The sequence below is a fragment of the Lepisma saccharinum genome, chromosome 16 (genome assembly GCF_977018435.1).
Source record: "Lepisma saccharinum chromosome 16, izLepSacc3.1, whole genome shotgun sequence".
In the NCBI taxonomy this organism is placed as follows: domain Eukaryota; kingdom Metazoa; phylum Arthropoda; class Insecta; order Zygentoma; family Lepismatidae; genus Lepisma; species Lepisma saccharinum.
This window is the reverse complement of record NC_139244.1, coordinates 45,159,578-45,183,626: the sequence shown is the minus strand read 5'-3', so window position 1 is coordinate 45,183,626 and position 24,049 is coordinate 45,159,578. Positions and strand designations below refer to the sequence as shown.

At 37.6% G+C, this 24,049-nt stretch overlaps 1 protein-coding gene across 8 annotated transcripts in view; it reads left to right on the top strand.

The window, feature by feature from the left end:
- Positions 1–23,795, top strand: part of Lmpt (four and a half LIM domains protein limpet) — a 718,337-nt gene extending 694,542 nt beyond the window's left edge. For all 8 annotated transcript variants that reach the window (XM_083138101.1, XM_083138103.1, XM_083138098.1 and 5 more), the window contains 3 exons: positions 12,769–12,938; positions 16,173–16,359; positions 21,813–23,795. In XM_083138101.1, the coding sequence (XP_082994227.1) occupies positions 12,769–12,938; positions 16,173–16,359; positions 21,813–21,970 (515 nt within the window). In that variant the 3' untranslated portion in view covers positions 21,971–23,795. The remainder of the gene's footprint in view (positions 1–12,768; positions 12,939–16,172; positions 16,360–21,812) is intronic.
- Positions 23,796–24,049: the final 254 nt, after the last annotated feature.

Here is a 24,049-nt window from a genome sequence, read left to right as displayed (position 1 = left end):
ATCTGTCGGGATGTGGTAAAAAAAAGGGCCATCTACTATCGTCCACGTGATGCAAGAGGTCGATCTGAGTGGGTACGTGAATGTGCTGAAAGTTTTCCACGCGGGTTCATGGTTGTTGGTGGTTACTGCCATAACGGCAAACTTCCACTGCGCAGAGTGGAAAAAAAGGCTAAAATAAATGCAGCCTATTACCAGACAAATATTTTGGAGCCACTTTACAGACATGATATTCCTTCTCTCTATGGCGGCGACACATCTCGTGTTGTCATCCACCAGGACAAGGCTTCCAGTCATACGGCAAAGTCCACGCAGGCATACATGGATCGGATGGCGCGTGAAACGGGCATTCATGGAATCCCCTTTACAGACATCCCTGTGAAATTCCCCGATGCCTCTTCCATGGATTTTTGTGGGTTTCCGTTGTTGAAACGAGCCTTGGGAAGCAGACAGCCCCGCACAATTGAGGGTCTTTGGAAAGCTTGTCAGGAGGAATATGATCGTTTGGACCAATGTGTTCTTCAACGCAGTCTCCTCCAATAGAAACTCCGCTGCAGGGCCATTGCTGCAAGACAGGAGTATCACGTGGAGCACCACCGCTCGTGACGTCACGGTTTTTCTTAAGGTTAGGTGGGTTCTAACTTTGTTACCATGGACGTGAAACGACCTTCTGTACAACTACTAAAAGTCATTTACAAAAGATCCGGATTGTACAAAACCCAAACCGTACATGTGGCAACAAGGAAGATATACACCATATCATATTTGAGTGTAATAGATACACACAAGAAAGAGAGACATTCTATAAAACTCTATAAACTGTGAAATTCCTCTTCCTCAGTGTTTGGAATCTTTGATTTGTGAAACCAACCTTACAGTTGGATATATATTGTTATCTTTTTTTTAGAAAATGTGGCTTAACTATTTAGTAGAAAAAACTTTTATTGATAGTGTCTTTTAATAATAATGTACTAAAAAATATAAGTTTATGTGCAGTACATATATAGATATGGGAAAAACTGCTTATTGGTAATCCCAAGTAAAATGTAAAGAAATTGGCTAGCAATAATAAACGTTGTTTGCTTGTATCGTACTGAGTAATTTCAGTTGTAAAAACTTGGAAACTAGGTTATATCTTATGATCACGGCACTTTATAATTAGAAATAGGGTCCTAAGTACATTTTCATATACGGATAGTTTTAAATACAAGTTCAGTGGAATTGTACTGATCATGACAAGAAATTTCGGTACTCTTGGTCCTCTATAACCCCTAGGGAAAGTGAAATATCTCGCATGATTTATGAAGATTTTGTTGTTTATGAACGTTTTCAGTTGATTTTAGCTCTCGGAAATGTGTTATGATGAAGTAAAGTACGTCTGTTACCATAGCAAGTTACTTTACGGTGAAGCAGAACAGCCCAAAGGCCTCACGCAAGTGAATAGTATAGCACCCAAAACGACTTTCCACAACAGCAGCTATAATTTTACGTAGTTAGGTTTGGTACTGATAGTTATTTTAGGCGTGTTCTTTTGCTATTTTAGTGTGCATACAAAGAGTTTTTACTAACAAAAAGCTGCGAAAATACTTCGAAATTGCAGGTTTTAACTTACGTGGGCCATTCTTTGGGATCAAATAGCTCCGTTATTTGTGCTTTCCCTACTCTGGAATCACGTTTACATTACGTAAAACATTGAAATCTGTCGATGAAAAGAAATTTCGACGTAATTCTCGAGCGGGTACAGTGGGTAAACGGTCCCGAAATTTCTGATCAACAAAGACTCAAAACAAGAAACTTATCAGTACAATTACATTATTTTATTAATTAACTTTGAATTTAATTAATAAAATACACTTATGCGAAGAAATAAATCAACGCATATTATTTTGAGATAAGAAAGAGATACGGTTGAAAAATGTACACCGGATTTCTGACGAGCATAGTTGTGGATATCGAGCTCTCGACGATCGAAAGGGAAAGTTGTGTTTTGACTGTGAAGTTCTCCAACCCCGTGTCGCCGTCCCGAAAACGGGCCATTGACGGAAGAGTTTCCGGGAAGGCGACCCGCTCCACCACGCGGTCAATCAATAAAGCGGCACGCGCTTTTCGTCTGCCGTTCCACGCAACACGACCAAACCTTCTTCTGCTTTCAACCATTTAGTCGAACGAAAGTAAAATACTACCCTGTGCTCAGTCAATTTCCACATGTAATGATTAGTGTATGTTTCTCTTACTCATGTAAGACTTGTACTGTCGGGGTATAAATAATGAGGCCAATTATCTACCTCTCATTTCTCCCTTGCATCGTACAGTGCAATACATAAGTTATTACCAAACAAATTTTCCATCACCATATTTTTCTCTTTGTTTTAGCTAATAACAGTTTCAAGTATTGAAACCAAACGTCACACAAGCGAGTGACAACAATCTCTGCACCGTAGGATGAAAACAAGAAATAAAAAAAAATAAAAAAAAAAAAAATGAAAATAATCGTGGACAAATTGCCGAGCAATACTTGTACATCCCACTGTACAGCGTGCTGCTACGCTTACGATACTCTGGAATTGAAAGAAACAGTACAAACGATGTAATGATCAACTATACCAACATTGGTGTAATTTAATTCCCCCAAACCACTTAAGAGTGTGAGAGAAATGTGCATGATAATAGCAGCGTAGAGTTTTTTTGCGTCTCTTGTCAACTTTTGATATTTTGCACCGCTTTTTGGCCCAATTGTGACAATGAAGTTGAATGATGATGTGAAATTGATGAAGAGACGCTCACAAGAGCCAGGACTCGAATCCGGATCCTTCAGGAGCGAGATCTTGAGTCGAACTCTCAGCGTGTTCGACCTCCGAGATATCTGGAATGCATACTTGACGGTTTTTCTTATTAAGTTTGTAAGTGCACGGTTGTTGCCAGTGTGTCACTCAACGATATTACTGATGTTCAATTTATATTGTTATCAATTTCACCGTGCAGAAGAAGTACGTAATTGTTCTTAACATAGAGACCAAGTAACATTGTTAAACTACAGAAAAGCGCACTGCACTTGAAAATACAGTAAAACCTCGTTAATCCGGACCCCGATAAGCCGGACTTCGCTTAATCCGGACAGGCCAAAAAAAACAAAGGAATGCAAAGTGGCTAGAAGTCAACAAGAGAACTTCCCAAAGAAAAGGCAGTCAACCATTGATGAAATTCGGTTTCCCGCAGACTTTGTACTGTACTGTATAGTGTATTTAGGCCTATGCCCTTTAAATTCACCATAATAAGCGTGTTTTGTTGCTATAAACGGAGTTTTAATGCACTTCCTACTGTTCTTTTAGGTTATTTCAGTTAATCCAGACTTTCGTTAAACCGGTCAACTTATCCCCCCATTATTCCGAATTAACGAGGTTTTACTGTATAACAACCTGCGGGGGACATTAGCAAAGATGAAGTCGAGATTTGTGTTTGTCGACCGGGAAGAAGATTCCCTTAATAGCGACGCTTATCTGACGAAAAGGCCTTGGGCGCCAAAAATTCACTTTCCTATTTGTTCTCGTTGAATTACAGCATGAAACTATCTGACATATGAAAGTTTATGAAACACGTAGGTGTGAAACCAGAAATTTCTCACTGGTGAAGCTTACCTCCTTTTCTCAGATAAGCGACGATTACCAAAGCTTTTCCTGGCAGGATAAGTACATTTACAGTCCTTTTTTAATATTTATTTTCCGCAGAATTGTAGAGTACAGCTAAAAGGACAATTGGAACTGGAAAATATACTACTATGTAGCGCCACTCAAGTTTCACAATAATACAACAGTGACACATTCATGGGATTATCCCCTATTCACTGATCTTTCTTGAAAATAAATCAGAAACGTGAGTAGAATACTCAAATCTGGCCCATTTCTAAATTACTAAGAACTATCCTACATGCAATATATGTTTAAATGTACTGTCCCCCACTATACAGTGGGATCCATGAGTATTACCGTGCAAATTGTCCATCACCATGCCCGTGCGCTTTATTTGACCCAATAAGAGCTTCAGGAATTAAAAGAAAGCTCAAAACAAGCTGTAGACAACTTCTGCAACATCATACATAAAAATCCATCGCTTAAAAGCACATAGGATGCAAGAGAAAAATTAATGAAAATAGTCGTGGACAATTTACACGATAACCACTGCCTACTGTTCATACCGTAGAAAATCCCTTCCAATTTTCTTACACTGCATTGGTCTGAATAGAATAGTTTCCTATCCTTGAGCATATATACGGCGCGGTTAACCACTTCCGTAACTGCTTCCTGCTCTTGCACATGATCGACTTTTGTTTTGAATATCGAGTCGCAGACATCTATTCCCAGACCGACAATGTTGGGCCAATAGCTGAAGCAGCGAATCTCGTTCCGAAAAGATAACATTAGGCAAATTGTCCATCCTTATTTTCGTTCTTTTTTCTTCATTCTGTTAGGAGCAGAGGTTGCATGCTACTTATTCCTGTCCTTGGTTTGATGGACATTTTGCCTAATATTTTATTTATCGTTGGCTGTACATAGGGGACAAACAAGATGGCGGCAATTCGCAATCCGGATCGAAATAAGACATTCATGCAAGCATAACAGCAGAATTCCGTGGTCACCACGATAGTGGCTTGTTTAGTATACCTTAAAACTTATCAACATATAAAACATGGATATTTGTCAGTCTGTCAATAAATGTCTGTGCTTTAAAAAATGCATCATTTGAGAATAGTCCCACTATGGAATTCCAGCCACAAAATATCACAACATTGCCGTCGTGCGTATAATTCTGTATTGCTTCTTTCTGTTAATCACCGCCAAGTTTTGATAATCCTAGTTTTTTGTGTAATCATGATTCATGGCTAACTACATACCTGGTATAGTGGAATACATAATAGTATCAGATATATTATCCGTCGTTATTTTAATTCATTTTCTCTTACATTCTGTTTGTAAGGAGTGGAATTGTATAAAAAACACGATGGTGGACAATTTGCCAGATAATATTAATGCATTCCGTAGTGCTGATGTCTATTGGAAGATCACTATCGTACAGTGGTATTTACAAGTAATTCTCGGAAAATTGTTCATGGCTATTTTCGGGACCTTCCCGCAGGCGTTGTGGGTTCGTCGTAGCCTTCTAATCAAAGCGTTCCGTGTTCGATACCCGGTGTAGGCACATACTTGATCAGATTCCACTTTCAACTGTAGTTCCAGTCCCGCATAACCAATATGACGACATCCCCATCAGCGAGTGTCGTAATCGACCAACCTGTATGTATCTACCTTGGTTATTTTTACACGTAAGTCTGGCAAAATGGGACGCAGTTGACAACGGTGCTGCCATCTGTTATCGAAAGGTACTACAAAATTGCCTTCAGTACAGCCTTAAGAATCAACTCAAATATTTTTGTTCTTGAAGAAACATGGTGATGGATAATTTACTTGGTAACACTTATGCTTCCACTCTACAGTTGATCAAAACAACTTTGCCAAGTCATGTAGGAAACGAGGCTCAATTTCTTTGTGAATGTACTGAAGTCCACACAGAAATAGGCCAAAAGGACAGCTCATTTTCATCGGGTCCCGCCGCATATCGTGCGTGCCGATCTGGTTGCCTACTTCCTGGCGCACCCAGTTCTGGAAGCAGCTGCTCGGAGTGTCTAGACGCTTCGTTTCCATGGAAACAACGGGAGACTCGTTCGAGGAGTCAATTATGTCGGGATACAGGCACGACACGGCTGCCAACCTTTCTTCTTACAATCTCTGGTGTCTTTACGATGTTGTGGTTTTGTACGATTCTCTCCTAGTGGTTTATTTATTTTCTTGCAGTGAGAGAGATAATTGCTTACAGCAACTGTATTTTACATCAGGAATAAAATACACCGTACCATGCCAAATATCCCGTTTGACATACACTTTATTATACAGGGTGGCCCATTCGAAATGACATAAGTTGTGGATGTTTATTATTTTATCAAGTGCGTGTAGGTATCATGTGTGTTTATTACACATACATACTGGTTTACATACGATCGGTAAAGACTCTACTCTAACAAGAATTTCAAAATGGCTTCTAGCTGACATCACGAGATGTCTCTCTTACAGAGCATGTTCACCCTGTATGTGAACCCTGAATATGTACATTCACACAACCTCATGCCTCGGAAACCATACACTTTCTGTGCCCGCGTAATGCTTTAAAATTGTGCTCCTCTTGTTACACCTTAAAAAGTTATAGCAGACTTGTTTTTGAAATTCTGATTAGACTGCAACAGTGTTTCCTCTGATTTTCTTCACACCTGAAAGAGAAACCTCGAAAGTAATGTTATAACATCATTACACTCCTGTCATTTCGAAATGGACCACCGTATAGATGTCACTTCCTTCGAAAATTGTTTTGGTTGCTTCTCAATTATATAAGACCTGTCTGTATTTTTACAATGTTCATAATGGAGTGTCGATAGGAAGCACCCTAAATTCAAGAAATGTTGCTTGAGATAAACAAATGAACGAACTTATTGGCTGACTAAAAACTATACTGCAGCCACAGACAGTAACTTCATGACAAGAAATGCATATGTGACTTGGAGCATGGTGGTGGAAACAATAGAGCTTCTCGGAAAGCCATGAGGCTTTCAATTAGTATTGTAACGAAAAAGGGGAATTGTTGCACACTCTTTATAACACTGCTCACTAGTTAAGTTCAATTGTTACAAAGGCAATGATGACAAAAGAGCATCTCAAGCGTTCGTTCTTGTAGTGCTTTTGACAATCCCATCTTTATAAAAAAGGGTCTGTCATTATTGGGCAGACGGGAAACCTATTTCAGCACACGTTGCCTCAATTAGTTCTTTTTTTTTTTATCCAAGGGTTGGTTGATGATGTAAGGATCGCGTGCTCAGTCTGTGACCTGAAGTAGAAATGGTGTCACTCGGCGAGTGCTGCCCCCTGCCTTCACGTTCGAAGTGTAGGGATGTTAGAAATGGCACGGAGAGGAACCAATGTCATGCATTCTTTTAGATATATGGATTTTCGCTGATCCTTCTACATCCGGCGCTTGGCACCGACGTCTTTTTACCTGGCGTGAGTTGGATCTCTGATGACGCAGTACTGGAACCATCCATCTTAACCCTTGTGCACTATTTCCCAGCCTGAACTCGAGTTGCCTTGCACTGCCACGGGTAAAGATAGGGTCCATGCACCTGGCCTCTTGTTAAACTCCATCTTGAAGTAGGTCAATCCTTATCGTTCAGTCTGAAGTCCAGTGTTTTTAAAGTTTTCCGTACTTGTCAGGAGTGACTTTCGCCGCTAGATGAAGCCTTAAACTTCTTTATAAGTTTCACTAATGCTGTAATTACTTCTTTCCATTTATTCGCCTTTATTGAGCAGTGGCATGGCAAATTGACGAGCCCAAAAGGCATGACTAAATATTATGAAAAGTCGTGATATAATTACACGAGTCTCCAGGATCGAACTCTGACAATTTGCCCCTCCATTCAAACTCGCCACTTTGGTATCTGTATCTCAAAAACCTCTGACTTATTGATGCGCGGGTTATCTGGCTGTGCACAATAGTCTTGTTCTTCTCTTGCATTTCACAAATGTCTTGTGATCGTGGGCAACCCTGAAATAACGCCTTTCTGCATGCTTGTTGTCGATTTGCTTTAATTTACTTCGTTTTTTCTGCCACTTTTGGCTAATTTGCGAAGATGGGGATGAGTGATGATATGATGAAATTGATCAATGGACACTCAACAAACATCCATGCCCAGGCCGGGATTCGAACCCGGGACCCCTGGCGTCGTAACGCCATAAACTGGGTTGCCTGGTATAAAAGTATTTGTTGATAAACTTGCTATGTCCAGTGCTCGAACTGAAGGGGGCGATGCAGGAAGATGACATCTGCTACCACTTCTCTCGCTGCCATCACGTTAAACATAAAAGCGCCCACCAGCTTTCCCAAATATTCTAAAGCCCGCTTCCAAAAATCTTATAACAGATAGTTCTTTACACGAAAGCATTTTATGGAACATTTCTGTTAGCTGTTTCAATTACAATGTACAATACATACAGCACGAAAGGCACGTCGAGTTACACCGCCAATGCTGTGTGCACGGTGTTTACAATTGAAAAAGGTAAAATATTCTTCCATACGTGTACAGTAAACGTTGTAAAGTATGTATTTAATCAGCGCCATTCGTCTCTACCTAAAACCATTTCATACGAAGCGATATTCCTCTCGGTTGAATAATTATCGTCGTTTAAAAGTGTGAAGTGATATTGTTTACATCTCACGCGACGGCCATTACATTTGCACTCGTGACCATGAGGTCGCTTCTGATTGGTTACGCTACGAAAAATGATTCGGACCGAGCCTATCCTTGAGAAATGCCATGAAATATGCCATGGCATCTGAACTGCCATAACATTTCTCATTTTACACGGTAACATTTTGGTCATGGCACAAATGTTAAGGAAAATGCTTTCGTCTAAAGCGAGCCTAACTCGTAACAGACCCCTCCCACTCCCTAGGCATTCCACGCAATCCCGTTCCCTCTCACGTGTTCATTGCTTTCGTTCGTTCGCTCCTGAGATTCCGGGAACAGAGAATAGTAAACATTCCCTAGTTAAGAATTTCCATCTCTAGCACTGCTGTATAACCAACCCCGTTAATAATAATGCAAGCAGATTATTCTTATACGTTTTTCGGTGTATGGCTATCAGGGTTGTGCAATTATACGTAAAAATATGTTTTCTACATGACACGTTAATTACGCGTAAAACACGTAAAATACGTACAAAACGTAAAGTACGTAAAAAAACTAGAATTAAACACAAAAATTAAAGAACATGGTTTTTACGATGGTTATCGTAACGCATACAGCACAAATCTCCAAGGGATATCCATTGGTTATCCACAATGTCCAGATCAGATCCATGGATATTATGGATATCCATTGTACGTCTATTGCTGGATATCCAAAACATATCTATATCTTGTCCAAAACGGGATATCCAAAACGCGTCTAATTCTGGATATCCAAAACATAGCTAGAACTTATCCAGAACTGGATATCCAACAGGAACATAAATAGGATGTTGTTTGGATATTAGAAAATGATCATAATATTTCCGTCATGTATACTTTTTCATGCTTTATCGTGGAATTGAAACATTAATTTTATTGAAGCATTAGCGTTTATAAACTTGTTTACCTGTTATTTAGTGATTTATTTTTTTCTTCTTAGAATCAGGAAATTTCTTTCGCTACAACACAATCGAGACTCAAATCGAATCGCTTCTGCTAGCGATAAGGTATGACAGTTGGCAGTGGTAGAAAAAAAAAAGGCTTTAAAAAACTGTCCTTCCGAATATGTATGTGCTCCTATATTGGAGTTTTACAAACTACCACACTTACATGCACATTTAGCTAAAACTAATACTTTGAATCCAATCCAAATAAATTGGTAATCGTTATGTTATAAATAGAAGTAGGCTTGTAGTGCAAGACTTGTATATCAGCAGGTTTCTCAATTTTTAAGGTATTTGAAAGAACAGCTATTTTTAAAAATCTGTTAGTAAGAGTGAGGTGGCTGTATAAACAATCTTCAGAAAATAATGATTTAGTGCTGAAATATGTCAGAAAATTAAATTTGTATTTGGTACAGAGTCTGAAGAAGACCTTGCTAGAAGGTTGAAACGTAACGTTTAGTTTATGTTTTAAAATAAAAAATAAATTCTGCCTTGGTCAGCATATTGAGTTTTTGAGAAAATTAAAGTTTAAAATGTAAAATAATTAAAGTCGTTTTTATATTACTAATTTTACGAAAGAAAATTAGTTTTTTTTTACATCTGCGTAAATTCTACGCGAAGTAAATTACTACAACGTCATGGATCCCGCGTTCGAATCACGGCTTGGACATGGGTGGTCTTTGTTAGTGTTCCTTCATCATATCATCACTCATCCTTATCTTCGCGATTAGCCAAAAGTGGCAGAAAAGCGGAGTAGAATAAACCAAATGAACCAACTAATCGAGCCCGGAAGAAACCTCTTAAATACGCCACTGACAAGACTAATCTAATTCTAAAACTGCACTTTCCCCCGCGAAAGGGTGAAACAAAAGCGTGCAAGAACCTTGAGGGCACAAAAAAAACCCGACTGCTTTAAGTACGCTTGATTTATGTTCGTCACGATCCGATCGAGAGGTGTAACTTAAGACCAGTAGTGGCTGTAGTATTTGCCGTGGCGAACAAAGTGGTTCTTCGTGTTCCGAATTGGTATGCATGGCAGCAGATAGCAAGCGTGACGTCATCCACGACCGTATGTCAAATGCCTCCCTCCCCCTTTTCGTTTGGGGGTTTCAAGGTGCGTGGGAGTTGTGGACGAGCGGCTAGGGAAAGCATGGGAAGGAAATACATGCTAACAGCATCAATCCTGACCTGCCTAACCTATTCACGTATGCATATATTAGCTTAAATATACAAAATATAACTTGCCAAACCTATTTGCATGCTTATTTATGCTATTACATGCCTACGTGGATAGGTTAGGCAGGCCAGGTTTGGTTCTGTTAGCATATACACGTATTTCCCAAGGTGCTAATGCTGTCCCTAGCCGCTCGTGACTTGTGGTTCCTTACTTGAAAGTTTTCTCGTTAGATGTCGCCCCCATCTTTTTAAAAGCAAATAACAGGGAAGGCAAGCTTATTTATATCCTGGAAAGCGAGATAATCGTGAATGGAAATGGGTAGAAGAACAGGTTACTCTGATAGATTTGAGGGACTGTTCACGGCTGAGCAGATAGATACTTGTGCTGATGTATCGGTATCGAAAATTACCGATTGGAATTTTTTAACGATTCTTTTGTGCCATTTTGGTTTTTCACGGGGTCCGCAAAAATGCCGCGACGCTTTCACAGAGCCTAATTATCCTGGAAGTTATGCAAAATTCGAACTTTAATTTCATTTTGCACCAACCTAACCTAACCTATTGATACGTATAGTTGGAGTATAATATTTTCACAATAATGTTGATCAAAATTTTGAACAACTTTTAATTACTAAATTTTCAAATATCGGTGGGGATCGGTGAGAGTATCGGCATCGGCTCAGCTGTATTTATAATGTATATGTAATATACAGTGTGGCCCAAAAAAAGTAACCGAACACAATACAGCTGTTCTACATTTCGGTTACCTTTTTTGGGCCACCCTGTATAATGCATATAATGGCATGAAGAGAGAATAATAGGGAGGGAATGTTTTGCATTTAACTTTTAAATAATGTTAAGAATTTTCCTCAGTGTTAGCCTGAACGTTATATAGCATTATATTTTATTAACTACAGTGGCTGTCAACAATAATTTCATAAGGAGGGCGATATGGACTTAAGGCTGAAAGAGAATGTTTTTTTTAGAGTTTGAACACCCACTTCATATATTTGTGTGTGTGCCCTTTGTTTTTATTTCTGAACTGACAATTTATTTATACATATACACACACACACAGTATTTCTGTGAAAAAAGGTTCTTCAACTTGGTTTGTTATCGAGTTCATCATAAGAACTCATGGGCGTCCGACGGGGTCGCCGCAACCGAATTGCGCACAGATCTCACTGACCTGTTTTGCTCACAGATTTTGATCGAACATTGCCACTTTGATATCTTTAAAGTCTGTGCGCAAAACTGTTTCTTTTCTTTAGACAAGAAGAGAGAGAAATTAGAAATAAAATAGTAAATCATACCAATTTACTCACTCAAAAGTTAGGTTAGGTTAATGACTGCAAAAACACGTGTAAGTCCACACATACAAACAAACACAACAGAAGTAGTGATAATGGCTTGAGAACATTTTACATCTGACAACATCGCCTCATTTTTTTGTGCGCAATCCTGTACATTGTGACAGCTTGTCAACGGCTTATCAGATACCACTGATAAAACCGGAAAAGTGTGCGCAATCCGGCTGTAGCCGACGCAGTGGGGGTCGCTTAACCCTCCCCCCCCCCGGAATAAGGAAAAATTGCCAACGTCTTTCCTCCCTCCCTTTTATTTATAACTCTTTTTGTCTACTGCTTTTCTTGCATTTTCTTTCTAGCTTTCAAACTTTTGTTATAGTACCTCCACGTTCGTCATTTCTTTTTCTAAGTTTTCTTTCCTATTTTCTCTTCATCGATATTTTGCTATTTCTCTTACTTCTGTCTCTGCCTGTTTTTCTTTTACATTTATTTTCTTTCTCTCTCTCTTCTCTCATTCTGTACCGCTTCCTTAATTTCTCCAGTTTCTCTCTCTTAAAGCACTTCTTTATGATGACATGTAAGAGTGGTGTCAGTATATCTGACTTGGAGGCAGTTTTCCGATTTTTTGGCGGGAGTCTATCTAAGAACTATTCAAACTCAAACATTATGGTATGTTCATAAATCATGAACATTAATGTAGTTACACACACTCACATATATCCTTTGTTAAAATAAAACTTTATTAGTTTTTATCCTCACCTATAAAAAGGTGTCGGTACGGCGTACCATTGCGTACCGTCAGAAAAAGAGTACTGTGTATATAATATTGTATGATGATTTTATTAGAATTGTTATTTCTAATGAAGTAACTTCCTACAACTTTTCGCAAATCGGAAACGTTCTTGTGCCACTGGTAGCCCTTATGCACTGCAAAATGAGGTTTCAAGGAGGTGATATTTTTGTTGTATTTTACATCTTTAGTTTTCAGTATCTCATTCTTCTTTTTTCTGTTGTTGCAGGAACCAAAAAGATGGAATACAAGACCCGGCAGTGGCATGAGAAGTGCTTCTGCTGTTGCGTCTGTAAAACTCCCATCGGCACAAAATCCTTTATCCCCCGTGAACAGGAAATCTACTGTGCTACATGCTATGAGGAGAAGTTCTCCACTCGATGCGTTAAATGCAACAAGGTTAGTGACGCAGTTTGCAGCAAATTGCCCATTACCACGTTCATTCGCTGTGTTTTATGCAATGGGAGGTTCGAGAATTGACAGAAAAGCTCCAAAGAAGCAGATGACGGTCTGCTCCAATATCATTACAATATCTTCCCTTGGAACAAGCAGAGATAGAGAATTTACAAAGCAGTGGCGTCGCCAAAAATTTTTGTAAACTGGTGGGGAAATTAAGTGGTAGAAATAATGATAATAATAATGGTCTTTCCCATACAGCACACACATATCCAGGAGACGTCTAATGGAAATTCGTGCCGAAATTCTGGATATCCACAGGATGTCCAGGAATGTCCAGTAGACATCCATAGGACGTCCTCTGGATATCCATATATCCGTCCAGGGACATTTTGTGGATCAATTTTGGACATTCTGGATATATTTCGGACATTCTGTGGATCATTTTTAACATGTTTTGGACATCCTGCGGATCATTTTTGGACGTGTTTTGGACATTGTATGGATGACTTTTGGCCATGTTTCGAACATGGGTTCACGTGATAGGACATTATCTGGATGTTTTTATTTCATTGTGGATAAGGATATATTCTGGACTAAAATTGTACCTAATCTGGACATTATGCTGATATTTTTCGCACATGCCTTGGATATGAAAAGAACATGCCTGGACTAGATTTACACATATCGAAGACCTCGAGTGCACATATAACAAGCACTCCACTCTCTAACTCACAGACACGCATCTACACATCCGAAAAGTACTTTGTAGGTATTCACACGCATAAGCAGAACATATCCCATGAATGTCCAGAACGGGACATCCTATGGATATTCAGGACGGGAGAATCTGTGGATATCCATGACGGGATATCCCATAGACGTCCAACGGATATTCAGAACTGGATATCCATGGGATATCCACAATATTCATGGATGTGATCCTATGGACGTCCCTTGGAGATGTGGGCTGTATGGGTTATTGTTATTATAAGGTAGGTGAAAGGTGAACCAAAGGTGGCCGGCCCTAGTTAAGCTTCTAGGACAAATCTCTAACGAGAGATAAATTTCTGAAATTAATAGAAATAACTCCTAACAATGTGTACCAAATGGATATTTTGTAACGTTACTTGTATCTTAAAAAAAATAATTACAAAACCGTTACATCTGTTCCCAAGGTGGCCCACGGCTTATAGTTGGTTTGAATATGATGCTTGTGCTCAAGAAAACATTTTTATTCATGTTTATTCACGTTTCTACATCTTATTAGAAAAATTTGTTGGTGTCAAACTTTTGATTGTTGACATGCATTACATACAGCAAGGACGAGAATAGCCGACCTCTGTAGAGGAGTGGTCTGCACAGTCCCTACCACCTCAAGGGTTCCACAATAATTTAATCTGCTGTCAGCCCAAGACAGTTTGTTTTCTGCATTGTGCACCAGAAGGGGACTGGATATATTAATCTAGTGCCATTTGTTAGCTGTGTTAACTACTAATATGATTTTCATAATGTGAATCACCTTGGGAACACTGGCTACCTTTGACTCACATACCTTAGATTTATAAATATATTGACGAAAAATTGTTATTCCAAATTATTATTATATCCTTGCGATATATTATTATTATTATTACATTTCATACTGAAAGTGTACCGAAATACATGCCATTTTGTTACAAACTTTTCATTTTGAAAACTGAAACTCTTTATTCCAAAAAAAATATCATGGCTTCTATATTTTACACTCATTTTTTTTAAAGATGTAACACAGTTTATACTTTGGTATTCCCTTTTGAATTCTAATTCATTGAACTGTATTACTCTTATTAAACATAAGAAGCTTTTTGAATTTTCATAATTTGAAATGAACCATGCCAATATCCCTTGGGGTTTCGATGGAAGGTACTGGAATGTATTGTTCAAGTTACTAGAAATAACTGGAATGAACAGTGTAACCAATTGTCATTTCTAGAATTAATTGAAGACAGTTAAAAGTCCGTGTTTTGTCTTATATCTTTGTTTTCTATGGCATGGGATTTTTATGTAAATGTGGTTACATTTTACAAGATCACATTGCATATTTGAAACACATATATACTGCCATTCACTGTCTGACAGTAGCACATAAACGGCACTGAAGGAGTTTTTTCATTTTTCATTTTCTTCGGGTTTGTCAATCCTTTAACAAGGTGGGCCACCGCAACATAATCCTCCCTGGCAACCTACATACAAAAATAGGTCTTGACGTGGCCACCTGACGAAGTGGAGCCTGGGCCACTGATAATCCTCCCTGGCAACTTAATGTATATAGAGGTCATTGTGACTGACAGACGTGGAGCCTAGGCCACCGAGAATAATCCTCCAGGGCAACCATTTATAGACACCATATGATTTAACAGACTACACGCTACCTTGAAGATGTGGCAGATTCAGCCTCCGAAACGTTGGTAAATTTTTTAAAAATAACACAGTGGTTAAAAGTCCAAAACCAAGAATGACATAGATACAAAATATACAATCTCCAATTAATTTAAATATTAACAACAATTGTAATGTTCAAGTACTTCATTTATTGAGATCTGAGTTATTCAGATAAGTCTTTTCAATGTTACTTAACTGAGTTACTTTCAGAAGTAACTCTTTGTTTACTTTTACAGTTAGTTTATTCTAGATTGTCTAGTCTACAAGTCGCAGAACATGTTACACATAGGAACTGCAAGCAGGCTGCTCTTTTCTGTGCTGACCATCTAAAATCAACACTTATTTTCCTTAAATTATAAACTTTATAAGCTTAAACATGAAAATAGAGGTGGAAAAGTTCAAAGTATACACTCTCATACTTTGTACATAAGGGATTTGTAAGTACTTGAAGAATAACATTTTGTTTCTAAAGTTTTTAGGAAAATCACAATGTTCTAACTAAAAGTCGTTAGTCATTACCTACAAAAGTAACTAAAACTTTCAAATACTGATTAAGATATAGCTTATATACAGTATCAGCTTCAATATTTAATTGATTCCAGTTCATTAATTTGATAAGAATAATTCTGATTCATTCCAGTACATCTATTGGTTCCATTTCAGTCCAGTTCATCAATTGATTTCAATAGTGTAAAGAAACTCATTTTAACTACTTAACATAGAAAACAAAGCAATTGTATAACTTTTCCCTGCACCCAATGTTGTTATCTGCGTTGTTTCACGTTTCATCACCATGAATATGATGATTTGCAGATTATCACTACTGGTGGAGTGACCTACAAGAACGAACCATGGCACAGGGAGTGCTTCACCTGCACCCACTGCAACACTTCCCTTGCTGGACAACGCTTCACCTCTAGGGATGAGAAGCCATACTGCGCAGAGTGCTTTGGAGAGCTCTTCGCCAAGAGATGTACTGCCTGCAGCAAGCCAATCACAGGTAAGAGTTGTAATTTAATTTCTCGCTGAAAAGTGGTTGGGCATTAGTATGTACCAGTTCTGGTCTAGGCTGAAAACCTCAGAATCTCTTGAGTATGTGCTGAATATTCCATGTGACATACTAAAAGATCATTATTCATATGTTTCAAAATATGCCACAAATGAAGGCTCGTAGCTACAATTGTTCTCCAGGGGGCTTAGAGGTTATCAGAGGAGGCTTTGTAAACCAAGTACGTTTTTCAAAAGTTCAGCAGTATTAAATATGGTAAATTTTGTATGCGTGTGTGTGTGTGGGGGGGGGGGACATTAAGTTAATATAAAATTTAGAGATATCATACAAATGCTAGTTTTTTGTTCATCTTGGAGTTAATTGACATTATCCCTTACTACACACTCCATACCACTTTTGATCATACAAGAAAAAATGCACAATATTTAATCATAGTGTCTACCGTATATTCCACCCCCGGCCGAAGCAATAAAACTTCCCATCGTTCCCAGAACTTGGGAGCTGTTGACTTTTGACGCAGATGTGGAAGGAATGTGGATGATGACGTCAAAGTCACAGATTTCTGTGGCCTCCCCGATTGCATAGTGTGGACAAGGTGGAGGCACATAGTGGTTCGGATCCCACTTTAAACTGTAGGTCCAGTCCCGATTAGCCTTACTGTGCATAAAGTGGACTTCAAACATCAACTTAATCAATGAAAGATTTCTGTATAAATGGGAGGCCACAACAGGGGCAGTAAAGGTAAAGATAAAGAAGCTCCCCTATGAAAGAACTTTATCAACTCTAGAGAATCTCCTAAATACTTGCCGCTACTTAGATTGATTTGGTGTTTTAAGTCCACTTTATGCACAGTAAGGGTAATCGGGACTGGACCCTCAGTTTAGACTGGGATCTGAACCACTATGTGCCTCCACTGGGTATTGAACCCAGGACCCCTTGATTAGCCGCTACTTAGACTTTGGCTCATAAACAAGATGAATGAATGTAATAGCTGCTATTCATATTCGTGGAATTTATCCTTCACCGAGTTGTCAGCATAATTATATAATATATAATATTAATATTAATATCTGTTGCCACATGCTACATAGTATTTTGCAGTTTGAGTTCCAGAAATGTATTTATGAACTGTTTAGTATGAGTATGCTCTATGCTGTCTACAATTGCTTTTAAACTCTTCCTCTAAGGGAGAATTCATACCAAAATGGCAAGTGAAAGGTGATACGTGTCACTTGAGGATTTCATCAATTAAACAATTAATCCCATAGCCTGTCATGACGCTATGGTGCTGCTCATTGGCTTGTTCCCAAGTGGCATGTGTTGCCTGTCGCTTTGGTGTGAATTCTCTCTAAATCTCCTTGTGTGGCCATCTGGAATTACTGTTCACGCCTGCTGACCAACAGGAACCACTCTTCTTGTTTCGGATGCTGTCGTCTGTAGCCTTTCCAGGAATGGTTATGATGCTGTAGACAGACCAGTACATATAATAAAAACACTCAAATATATATATATATATATATAATATGTGTGTGTGTGTGTGATGTATTCGTTGCAAAATACTACATTAATTGCAGACAGCTGCAATACATCTCATAGCGTCGCTTCTCCGTGCACTCACAGACTATTCACTCCTTTTTCAGTAGGCACACACTAGTGTCCCGAGAGTATTCTGATGGTCACCTTAGCTCCAAATGTACAAGTTATGGAGCAATTACAAACGGTGTGGTATTTTAAAAGTTTCCGGGGTGGAAGGGGAATTCCAGGATCTACTCTTGAGGCATCTTGACCAGAGGGGAAATTCCCTGTCACGTCCCATTTCAAGTACCACCCTGATGTAAAGGACAGAAAAAATCTTATATGTCAATGCTGCTTCCCAAATTAACTGCAGAATTCTTGGCTGTATATAAAGCACAGTAGTTGACACCCAATGAAGGAATGTCAAATGCCCCCCCCCCCCTCAAACCAAACAGATTCTAAAGACATAAGAGGTGGTTATTCATTTCAACCCTATCGCCGCGATCACCCACAAGTACGTAGAAAAAACTGTACATAATAACCATAACTAAAAATCAGTAACAAGACAATCAAACTAAACTACCCCCTCCCCATTTTTGTGTGAAGATATATAAGAATTGGTATAAAATTTTGTTCCCCAAAAAAATTCCCATGGCGCAGGCGGATCATGAAACCTCCCTGTGGGCACCCCTGGTTACCATGATGATCTCTAAAATTCTGTAAGCATACCTGTATATGTATGTATTTTTCATGTAACAAATCATGTTAACATGAGAACACGCCCTCCCAATCCCCAAGACATACCTAAGTATTATGAAAACAGATTACATTGTTAAATTCAAAGGAACAAAAAGAGAAAAAAATCAAGCAACATAAAATAGAATCTATCAATAATATCCTTTCCAAACTGCTAAGAATAGAAACAGTTTAGCAATAAAATACTGGACCTATTTGACACCAAATGGTTCAGAGTATACTGTTGTCCCACCTAATCCTTATCAGGACACAGTCTATAGTTAACATACATTTCTTACAAACAGAACAAATATCCCAATAAAAATGAAAACAAAACAGAAAATGAAAAAAGACGAAAGAACAATGCTTGGATAATTGGAAATCAAAATAGAGCTTTAAACATACATGTGTATATGTATTAAATTGCGGTTCATAACTTTCCCTGTAGTTTCCAGTACTCTACATTTTTACACATAGAAATTTTAGCTAAAATTCGACCATTGATGTGCAAGGAAAATTGAATAAATGAAATAATTGTAATAATATTTTAACTACGTAAGGTAGAATTTTTTTGTACGTCGCTAAAACATTGGTCTTAGTCTATCTCGGATCTTATTTGCTATAAAGAGGAACTCTTGCACCACTATAGGCATTACATAGATGATCATGCTAAATATTGTGTGTATTGTTATTATTATTTTATTGCTCAACTGTTTGATACTCGATGAACAATAAGGAATAATGAATGATTTATTCAATTACTGAGTCATTAATGTTTTATATTAAGTTTCAGAGACTGGAATTTTTTTTTTTTTTATGTTAACCTGTAAGCACACGTGAATTATTTTGTAATGAAAGCACAAGCATGGGGTAATTTTTACCCAAACTTGGAAGTAACCTCCAATAAACTGGAAATTATAATTAACATACACGTGAATAACAAATATACTTATTTAATTATGAATGTAATACATGTGATTATATTTACATAATTAACTCTGATGAAAGAAACAATTTGAACATATATTTAAAAAAATGGAATATGACACCATCTTCATTATTGTTGCTATCAGCCTGTTGTTCGGTGTCTGTCTTGTGTTCACTTTCTGGAACATGATCCCCTTCATCTGCACATTCACCACTAATTCCTTCTTCACTTTCAATTTTATCCAACCAGGCTAATATGTCTTTGCTCTATCTGTACTGCTATTCCATACTAACAATCAAAATATTATGTTACGACACACACGGGGTAAATTTTACCCATGCACTCGTATGAATGCACCTCCACCCTTCAACAAACTAAACAAATCATACAGTCAACAATGCAAGGTACTGAAAATTTTATTATCGTATCTCTTAAAGCTGCCAACCCATAAAAAATGAAACTGGGCATTTTTCACACCACACGTGTGCTTACAGATTAAGGAAGAAACCTTTGTTCCGTACTGACAAGTGGTGCAAAATCAACTGTGCAAGTCCCTTCCCCGTTCTACCCATTCACTCATCCCCAAACGGGGGGTGTCTTGAACATCACCACTGAACACAAAGTTTATTCTCTAACTGGTGTGGATTCTGCCAGTCCCAGAATTGCTTAGGATTAAAGAGTATAAATATGTGAATCCACTTCACAGTAATAAGAATACAAGTAGAATTTAAAATATTCTGCCAATCTGAATTTATTTTACTGTAATTTTGTCCTGAACGTGAATACACAAGGTGTTAACACACAACACTGGTCACTTTCAAGGCAAACCACTTTCCTTAGTAACGGCTTGCTCATTGAGGATTCGTTTAGATGCTACAAGGCATCGAAAAATGGGATTTTCTATCCTGAATGTATGGAATGGAATGGATAGTTTCGTGGTTGCCACTGGCACTTATTTTTGCTGTCTGATAAGAATCTAAAAGCAATAGTATGCCATGGAAACACTGCTATGGCAGCCACAGTCGTGTCACTAATTTTAACCTTCGCCTTTAGATCATGCATTTTACCACCACACACACGACTGTATGTGATGCATTTCCATAAAAGAAACAATTCATAACACTCCACAGGATGCCTAGTCTATCCGTATCGCACTACAGATTTTGTCACTTTCCAGTAACAGTAGCAATCGTAAATCAATTCAATTCAATTTTCAAGGATTCGTAACAACAAAATGAACAAAATAATAAGTCAAAATATGTTTGTCAAAGCCAAAGTTTGTTTTAAGTGAACTTTATGCTCAGATAGGCTAATGCACCTCAACTGGCAATCAAATCCAGGACACATTAATTACAAGGCAACAGCGTTACTACTTTGCCATCGGGAGGTCCAAAATGAGCAAACATTATTAAGAAGTTGTTCGTTTTTCTTGTTTTCTCTGCCTTGTGACAGTTTATCAGCGACATCCTGTATACATACTTATCATGCAATTATTTTATGTACAATTTTTCTAGTAGTATGCCCTAAATTAACATGTTAAATTTATGCACAGAGAACGTCGTCATACCAAGATGGAGGTGATTTCCTATTTCCATGAATAACCTATGAAATGAGGGTTCTGAATGAATGTATATATTTTGGTTATTTATTACAAAAGTACTCCACTTATGATGGAATGAGAGGTAAATATGGTTGAGCACCTTAAATGGGAGACTGCTCTGGGCTGCTGTTCTTTTTCTGGTTCCCGGGTTGAACTTTCTACTGAGAGGCCCTTCGCTTGGGGCCCTCGGTTTCTGGTTGCCCTGCAGTAGACATGGTTACTCTCTGTTTTGACCTCACATGAACTCCTTTCTGCGATAGGTTGCTTGGCCATTGTTGCTAAAGGTCCAGTAACCCATACATTCTGATGGGTTCCGTAACAGGACCAGTCATTCCAAGTTTCATTTTAATTCCAAACTTGGACCGTATTTAAATTGATCCAGAAAAAAAGGTTCCAGGACCGAATTGAAAGATAGAAAGGTTCTTTGCAGCCCAGAACCTATTACACTTTGATTTTCCCTTCCCGACAGGAATTGGATTTATTTGCCATTCCTGGATCTTTAGCAGCCCCATGCTCGGCCATTGAGCAATAACCAGAGTAGCACAAAATTACTTCGACCTGATATGCCAACCATGTTTATAGCACTACTTCAAAAAGTACATTGTTCAGATAAGAAAATTGGTGTAAAAAGAGCAGGCACTAATTTGTTTCTATCATTCATTGCAGGAATTGGTGGCACGAGATTCATCTCATTTGAAGATCGCCACTGGCATAATGACTGCTTCATCTGTGCCATGTGCAAGACCTCTCTGGTGGGAAGAGGTTTCATCACCGACGGTGCTGACATCATTTGCCCAGAATGTGCCAAGCAGAAGTTGATGTGAACATGAAATGGTTAAAAGAAAAGAGAAATTTTCCTTTTTTTTTTCCTTGTAAATTCAATAACAAATTATAAAAGCATTATTGAGACTGTGGACACTATCATTGGGTTTTAGATAATACAACAAGCCTCGTGGAATACATTTCCACCTGTTGTAGCTATTAATGTTGCATACCGGTAGTAAATGTAATTATAACTTATGACTAATTGCAAATTTCAAAGAAACAAACACGTGACAAAAAAAAATATTGCACACGTATATAAGTCCATACATAACATAAAAATATATAGATGATATATAATATATTCATATGCTTTTTTAGGCTTTAAAGGGATGTGAAATGATTTTCAAGTATATGAATCAAAATACAGTTGTTTTTGAGAATTTGCCTTGCACTAGGCAGTTTATATACAAATGTAATATACACATGTTAATAAATTATAAGTTTTATTTAGTACTACATGTCAATCTGTAATTGCTTTTTTGTAAAAGAAAATAACTGTATGTTAATATATATATCAGATGAATGACAAAGCATAATACGAACGTCACTATTAAACATATTGCCTTAACAAAATGTCCCATTCCAAGATCACAGGGATACGATACTGTGCTCTGCCTTGGTAAACTATGCATAACTCCGTTTGGAGGTAACATATGTGTATATTTTATCTAAGTGTTACTATGTTTTAAAGAAATGTAGATTCATTGGGATCTCATCTTCATGTCATAAAAATTTCACAGACCAACAAATATGCTAATTATTTTTTTTTTACATAAGCGAACATAACATTAATTCATCAGGGCTTTAAATAACTTTCTTTTTTAGTGGGGGATATCATATACATATATATTTTTAAGAAAACGAAGCTTATTTACTGTATATGATAAAACATATATAGATGAGAGAATATATATATATGAAGAAGTCTAGCGCTAACACAAAGGGATTTAATGCAAAAATGAAGAAAAAATCTTATGTGGGATATGCTATGTGATAGCTTCTGGATGAGGTGGCCTTAACAGAGGGAACATATGCAGTAGGTCTTTTCTTGATGCATATCACTAACAGAAGCTGTTGTAAGACAATTGTACTTAGCAGACAAAAAAAGAAAGGAAAGGAAAAAAAAAAATGTCCGTCCCACACATTCTCCTGAACACTAAAGAGAAATAAACAAGAAAAAGAACTGCACATGTTTCCTTAAAAAAAAAGTAACTACTAATAAATATTATATATTCTAAGAAAATTTATAACACTCAAATATTATTGACATAATGACTTGTCGTGTTTTTCATCAACTTTGTGCAAGTTGCTTTCTTTCTTTTTTTTTCGTTTTTCAACTCCTAGCATTGTAGTGATGATCTTTGGATGCATTTATTTGTATAGAGGAAGTGATGACTGTAACAAATCTGTGTATTGTGCAAATGAAGTGTAGATTTAAAATATATATATATAATATATATAAAAAATGCAAAATATTACAAATTGACCAAGTGAAACATGGAACACTTGTGACCTAATGTATTTTGCAAGTTATAGATCGAGGAATTTAAATGTTACAATAATTTGTTGCAGATAATAGTGATGTTGCTTGTATGACTTTCTAGTCAGTCGGTGGAATTGTCATTCGCCTAGGATTGTTGCTGGGATAATGTGTTGACTAGGTTTGTACTTTAGATTTCAGAGCTTCTCTACCACACACAGTTCTTTATTGTAAATGAGAGGAAATTTGTTTTTATTTGATTACTATGCTTTTTGTTCTTTTTTTCTTTAAAAGTAAGAAAAAGTGTATATTCCTAAAACATAATAAAGCGAATTGCAACAGTGGATTTGCATTATCATTTACTTAGCAAAGGGTGTCTCAAAAAGACTGGAAATTTTGACAGAGGTACCAAAAGAGAATAACAGTTGCAAGAGATTTAATGATGGAAATGAATAGTGCAAATGATGCCATTTATTACATAACATGCTGCTGAAGAGATTGGTAGGTTTATGTCTTGAAGATGTCATCCAGTAGATGACGACCATTTCTACACAACCATTCCTGCAGTTGTCGAGAAACATCCTGCAGGTCCACAGAA